Here is a 6,784-nt window from a genome sequence, read left to right as displayed (position 1 = left end):
CCAACGTATGGTGATGCCGCATGGTTTAGATCAGTGCGAAGCATGGCGCGGAGGCTGGGGGTCTCCAGGCTTGCGGCCCCTCATCACGGAATACTCAGCAGAACCTCAAGCCAGCAAGGACAGGAGGTGATGAACTGGCGAGAGTAGCAGGAGCCCCAGCCTTTGGCGAAGCTGATGCGCACACTTCGGGGGTCACAGGGCCCGTCTCCCACCACTGGGTAGCCGGACAACGCCTGCTCGGAATCAAAGACCTTCACCGAATACCCAGGGAGCAGCTTGTGGACGGCCGGCCCGCGGGTGGCCACGGGGGCCAGGGTGGGGGAGTTGATGAAGATGGGGTGCTCGCTGCGGTTGTAAACCCAGACCCCGTCCTGCTCGTAGCTCAAGGTCAGACCCTGCCCTATCTTCATCCGTGTGCGTCTGACCACCTCACTGCGGCTTTCCGAGCCCAGAAAGCCCAGACAGAAGCCGCTCCCCTTGGGCAGATCATGGAAAATGTGGACAGTCGGCTCTGTCACGCTGTAGAGACGCCCCACGCGGGTCCGGTGTTCCCAGTAAGCCAGTTTGCACCAGTAGCCCTCCTTAGTAGAGCTTCTGGACAGAGTGGTGTCTGGCAGAGTGAGAAAGAAAGAGACCGTGAGGACGGACAGACAGCTGTCTGTACTAAACATTACATGGGCACAACTAGACTGTAAGCTCCTGGGACACTGTCTGCCATTATACCACTAGACTGTAAGCTCCTGGGACAGGGTCTGCCATTATACCGCTAGACTGTAAGCTCCTGGGGCAGGGTCTGCCATTACACAACTAGACTGTAAGCTCTTGGGACAGGGTCTGCCATTATACCGCTAGACTGTAAGCTCTTGGGACAGGGTCTGCCATTATACCGCTAGACTGTAAGCTCTTGGGACAGGGTCTGCCATTATACCGCTAGACTGTAAGCTCCTGGGGACAGGGTCTGCCATTATACCGCTAGACTGTAAGCTCCTTGGGACAGGGTCTGCCATTACACCACTAGACTGTAAGCTCCTGGGACACTGTCTGCCATTATACCGCTAGACTGTAAGGTCCTGGGACAGGGTCTGCCATTATACCGCTAGACTGTAAGCTCCTTGGGACAGGGTCTGCCATTATACCACTAGACTGTAAGGTCCTGGTACAGGGTCTGCCATTATACCGCTAGCCTGTAAGCTCCTGGGGACACGGTCTGCCATTATACCGCTAGACTGTAAGCTCCTTGGGACAGGGTCTGCCATTACACCACTAGACTGTAAGCTCCTGGGACACTGTCTGCCATTATACCGCTAGACTGTAAGCTCTTGGGACAGGGTCTGCCATTATACCGCTAGACTGTAAGGTCCTGGGACAGGGTCTGCCATTATACCGCTAGACTGTAAGCTCCTTGGGACAGGGTCTGCCATTATACCGCTAGACTGTAAGCTCCTTGGGACAGGGTCTGCCATTATACCGCTAGACTGTAAGCTCCTTGGGACAGGGTCTGCCATTATACCACTAGACTGTAAGGTCCTGGTACAGGGTCTGCCATTATACCGCTAGCCTGTAAGCTCCTGGGACAGGGTCTCCCTTCATGCCATTAGATAGTAAGCTCTTTGGGCTTTTATTAAATCCCTCCGCCCCTCTACTCACCGTTCCTCCCTCGGATGTTGCTCTGGGTGCCTCCTGCACTTTTGGTAGTAAAGCCCTCAGGCAGGGCTGATCGGGGGGCCCCTCTGCAGGATCCTGGGGCCCGGGGCTCTACAACTGGAAATGCAGACGTGACAAGGAGCGGGCGAGAACCAAACGGGGGCAGCAAGAAAGAGACAGGAGCGAATAGTTACAATAATGAGACAGGCAAAAGGGGTAATTCCTACGAGGGGGCAATTATTCAGCTATTAGCAAAATGTCTTCTGACCCCCCCCCGCGGTGAAATGCCCCCCAATGATTGCAGATTAGATGGAGACCAGCAGCCTTTGGGCAATGCATTTACCCTGCCTTAAAGTGCCCCACAGACCTGGAGCCGCCAACCGGCTGAAGTGGTACGGGTTGCAGCAGATGGAGGTCCCCTCCCTGCTCTTCCTCCAGAAGTTCTCACATTGGTTTAGCCGCTTCAGTTCCGATGCCTGCCTCAGGTCGGGCCAGCGATAGAGCCGGCAGAGGAGGACGTGGGGGGGCGAGCCCTGCTTCCCGGCCCTCGCCTCCCACGGCAAGCGGACGCAGCCGCAGTCCCAGCGCCCCTTGCTCTCCACCGCCTCCGCCAGCCGCCATAACTGCTCATCCTTCAGCTTCTTAAAGAGTTGGTGGGCCGCCGGACGCAGGGCATTGTGGAGGTCCTGGGGGTTTGGGGGTGCCCCCTCCCCCGGCCCCCGGCTCGGCGTTGTGCAGCGCTGCCTCCAAAGCTGCCTCGCAGAGACAGAACGGAACATAAGATGGAGACGGACCCCCGATGCGGCACGGAGCGCGCCGTGAGAGACCCTGCGGGGCAAAGAGACGGGGTCACTTTAATACGGGAGAAAGGGGGTAACGTTACCCCAGGGTCACTTTAATGCGGGAGAAAGGGGGCAACGTTACCCCGGGGTCACTTTAATGCGGGAGAAAGGGGGCAACGTTACCCCGGGGTCACTTTAATACAGGAGAAAGGGGGCAACGTTACCGCGGGGTCACTTTAATACGGGGGAAAGGGGGTAACGTTACCGCGGGATCACTTTAATACGGGAGAAAGGGGGTAATGTCACCCCGGGGTCACTTTAATACGGGGGAAAGGGGGCAACGTTACCCCGGGGTCACTTTAATACGGGAGAAAGGGGAAACGTTACCGCGGGGTCACTTTAATACGGGGGAAAGGGGGCAACGTTACCCCGGGGTCACTTTAATACGGGAGAAAGGGGAAACGTTACCGCGGGGTCACTTTAATACGGGAGAAAGGGGGTAACATCACTGCGGGGTCACTTTAATACGGGGGAAAGGGGGCAACGTTACCCCGGGGTCACTTTAATACGGGGGAAAGGGGGTAACGTTACCGCGGGGTCACTTTAATACGGGGGAAAGGGGGTAACGTTACCGCGGGGTCACTTTAATACGGGGGAAAGGGGGTAACATCAATATGGGGAATAGGTACTAACTGGATTTGGGTTCAAAATGTCTAAGAATTAACCCCTGAAAGGCTGAGACGTGACAGAGTCCCCGTCTGGGGGAAGTGACCCCCCCATCCTGTGTCTGGCTCCAGGACCCCCCCATTGTTATTTTCTTCCTTTCTTACCACAAGTCCCAAACCCGCCCCTCTCTCCAACCCTACGCTTTACAGCAAGACCCCTGTGTTAGAGAGTAAGACCCCAGTGTTAGAGAGTAAGACCCCTGTGTTATAGAGTAAGACCCCTGTGTTAGAGAGTAAGACCCCAGTGTTAGAGAGTAAGACCCCAGTGTTAGAGAGTAAGACCCCTGTGTTAGAGAGTAAGACCCCAGTGTTAGAGAGTAAGACCCCAGTGTTAGAGAGTAAGACCCCAGTGTTAGAGAGTAAGACCCCAGTGTTAGAGAGTAAGACCCCAGTGTTTTTTTTTTCTCCCTCTATCTAAACAGCTCGATAAATGCCTCAGTCTCTTCCGTTCCTATATTCTCTTTTCTTTACTTCTTAGTCATTCGCTCCCTCCCCCTCCCAAGCCTCCCCTCCTCATCTACTTCTTTCACTTGTGGCACCCTTATTTTTCCCCCCCTATATTTTCCCTCAATGGAATTTATATATATGTATATATAGTGGGAATTTATAATAGATAATATGCCCTAACTCTTAAAACTCCGTATGGATATGATACCTGTACTTACAACAGGATGGATTTTAAGATAGAGAATCTTAAAATGAATAAGTGTATGTTAATGTGTAGAATGAATGCTTTTTTTAAAAAAAATGTTCTAAAATATATAATGGTATCATTTAGAAAATCAGATAAACTACAAAAATGGTTACTTCTTTAAAGACCCCAGTGTTAGAGAGTAAGACCCCAGTGTTAGAGAGTAAGACCCCAGTGTTAGAGAGTAAGACCCCTGTGTTAGAGAGTAAGACCCCTGTGTTAGAGAGTAAGACCCCTGTGTTGGAGAGTAAGACCCCTGTGTTAGAGAGTAAGACCCCTGTGTTAGAGAGTAAGACCCCAGTGTTAGAGAGTAAAACCCCTGTGTTAGAGAGTAAGACCCCTGTGTTAGAGAGTAAGACCCCTGTGTTAGAGAGTAAGACCCCTGTGTTAGAGAGTAAGACCCCTGTGTTAGAGAGTAAGACCCCAGTGTTAGAGAGTAAGACCCCTGTGTTAGAGAGTAAGACCCCTGTGTTAGAGAGTAAGACCCCAGTGTTAGAGAGTAAGACCCCTGTGTTAGAGAGTAAGGTTAAAGCTGTACTAAAAGGTTAAACATCTCACCTCTTGTGTTGGGATTAGATGCTCTGGGATGTGATGATCGGGGAGGAAGAAAACATCCTGCAGATGAGTTACTGAACTGATGCCATCTCCTGTGTACACAACACACGGCACGATTACACACAACACAGCCGGGCAGTCCCCCACACAGCCGGGCAGCCCCCCACACAGCCGGGCAGCCCCCCACACAGCACCCCCTGCCCCCCCACACACAGCCGGGCAGCCCCACACACAGCACCCCCCACACAAACAGCCGGGCAGCCCCACACACAGCACCCCCTGCCCCCCCACACAGCCGGGCAGTCCCACACACAGCACCCCCTGCCCCCCACGCCACAGTGTCACCTGCAGCCCCCAAAAACAGTCACCCACTGACAGCCCTCCACAGACTATCCACCATGAAGCTTCCTACAGAGCGTCACCCACCGGCAGCTCCCTGCGGACTCTGTGAGTGTGTGTGTGCGGGACTCGGTTGGGTCGCGCAGTAAAGCTCGACGGGCTTCCTGTCCGGCCCCTGTCACCCCCTCCGGACTGCCCGCGTCACACGATGTCACCAACACAGACAGCGCCGTCTGAGGAGAGGAATGTGGGGGGGGGGGCGGGCGGCTGCGAGGCGTCATTAACTCATTCCCTGCCGGAGCATTGCCGCTCAGCTCCCTGGCACACAGAGAGTTAAAAGATGGGCTGGGGGGCTGCTATTGAACTATCTCACTGCCAGAGAAGCCGACTGCGTGCTGTGGCCCCCACGCAGGGCCAGGAGCTCAGTTCCGCAACGCATTTAGCATGCGCCTCTGCTAACACGGTGCTAAACCCACGCAGCTGCACCAACGTTGCGGCCTCCTGCGCACAGGGACGAGGAGGCCATACCGCCATCACATCTGCGCAGGTGACAGAACACGCAGGTGCGGCCGAGTACACTGACAGCAGAGCAATGTGGAGTAAGAACAGCTTAGGAGTTTTATATATGAAGCAATTCTAGTGCAAGGTGCTAAAAGCGGAGCAGTCGCCGTGGCAACCAATAGAAGCTAGAACCTTTATCCAAAGTTGATAGCTTTTATTGGAACAATAAAGAATAATATGTGGAACCTTAAAGGTCTCCTCTTCAGATGGAATCGTCACAACGTCACCCACAAGCCCATTTATATCCCACTTCACGCTGATATCAGAGCTGACATATAACATACGTGTAAATGCACATTAATTAAACATGACCCTGTGCCATACACCCCGTGACCCAGCACACAAGGGGTTACATATATCCGCATCCACTCACTTCCTTCCCTGCTCTGTTTACTCAGCCAGAGACTTCCCTGGGAGATAAGGGAGAGCTGCCTGGCGCCTGCTACGGCCCCGCTCCCCGCTAACGGCGTCCTGCAGGGTTCAGCACACCGCGGCCGGCACGCGGGGAGCCCGAGGGGCGCGCGCGGAACGGGGAGCCCGAGGGGCGCGCGCGGAACGGGGAGCCCGAGGGGCGCGCGCGGAACGGGGAGCCCGAGGGGCGCGCGCGGAACGGGGAGCCCGAGGGGCGCGCGCGGAACGGGGAGCCCGAGGGGGGGGGGCGCGCGGAACGGGGAGCCCGAGGGGGGGGCGCGCGGAACGGGGAGCCCGAGGGGGGGGCGCGCGGAACGGGGAGCCCGAGGGGGGGGGCGCGCGGAACGGGGAGCCCGAGGGGGGGGGCGCGGAACAGACTGCACAAGGGGCGCATGTGAGGTACGCGGGGTGATTGTATTAAACATGCATGGGATAGGGATACAGCTCCTGAATGTAACGGCTGGTTAAGGTTTGAAACAGAGGGGGTGAGAGGGCCGGTTGGACAGCCTCGTCTATCGGATGGAAGAGAACGAGACATTCTGCACAATCACAGCTCCAGACAGTCTGGGACCGCGGCACAGGGACAGGGGCCACAGCACAGAGCCGGGCACAGGGACAGGGACCACAGCACAGAGCCGGGCACAGGGGTCACAGCACAGAGCTGGCATAGTTAGGGGGCTGCGGCACTTTGGGGCAGTTGATACGCAGTATGGCGCAGGCTGGCACATTTGCAAAGGGCTGGGAGGTCTGAAGAGGGTGCAGTCGGCCCCCCCATCTCTCAGGGGCTGAGTGATAGCCGTGTCGCCAGCCTGCCTGTCCCCGTCGGGCCAGTCCTGCCCCTCGCTGGCTATTCAGGGCCTGGAATTTCCTCCCCGTCTCTTGCTTATCGTGTGCTTTCTCTGCCCTCGGCCGGCCGTCTGGGCCACGAGCAGGAGGGACCAGATTTGGATCCTGTCCAGTCTGTCCGCACTGGAACCCCCACAACATCCTAATCCCGGCCCCCTATGCTTCCTGCGGCCCCCGGAGCTGCCAGCCGGGGCAGGATGAGGCCTGCGCTTTATTTAGAGTTTGGTCAC

General features: G+C 56.2%; 1 protein-coding gene across 1 annotated transcript; it reads right to left on the bottom strand.

The window, feature by feature from the left end:
- Positions 1 to 4,930, bottom strand: LOC128504650 (mothers against decapentaplegic homolog 6-like). The gene is made up of 5 exons (XM_053474785.1): positions 4,824 to 4,930; positions 4,406 to 4,489; positions 2,012 to 2,475; positions 1,648 to 1,761; positions 1 to 610 (listed from the first exon to the last, which is right to left on the bottom strand). Exons 3-5 carry the CDS (start codon positions 2,421 to 2,423, stop codon positions 84 to 86), a joined length of 1,053 nt encoding a protein of 350 aa, XP_053330760.1. The 5' UTR covers positions 2,424 to 2,475; positions 4,406 to 4,489; positions 4,824 to 4,930; the 3' UTR covers positions 1 to 83.
- Between the last annotated feature and the right edge of the window lie 1,854 nt (positions 4,931 to 6,784).

Source organism: Spea bombifrons, chromosome 9 (genome assembly GCF_027358695.1).
Source record: "Spea bombifrons isolate aSpeBom1 chromosome 9, aSpeBom1.2.pri, whole genome shotgun sequence".
Classification (NCBI taxonomy): Eukaryota; Metazoa; Chordata; class Amphibia; order Anura; family Pelobatidae; genus Spea; species Spea bombifrons.
Note: the sequence above shows the minus strand (reverse complement) of the source record. Positions and strands in the feature narration are given on the sequence as shown.

What these genes read in the sequence shown, in the direction of transcription:
- LOC128504650 (XM_053474785.1), bottom strand. Translation starts at nt 2,423, where the DNA reads ATGTTCCGTTCTGTCTCTGCGAGGCAGCTTTGGAGGCAGCGCTGCACA. An exon ending in CAGCCGGTTGGCGGCTCCAG is followed by an intron (nt 1,762 to 2,011) that starts GTCTGTGGGGCA and finishes CTGCATTTCCAG; the next exon opens with TTGTAGAGCCCCGGGCCCCA. An exon ending in CAACATCCGAGGGAGGAACG is followed by an intron (nt 611 to 1,647) that starts GTGAGTAGAGGG and finishes TCACTCTGCCAG; the next exon opens with ACACCACTCTGTCCAGAAGC.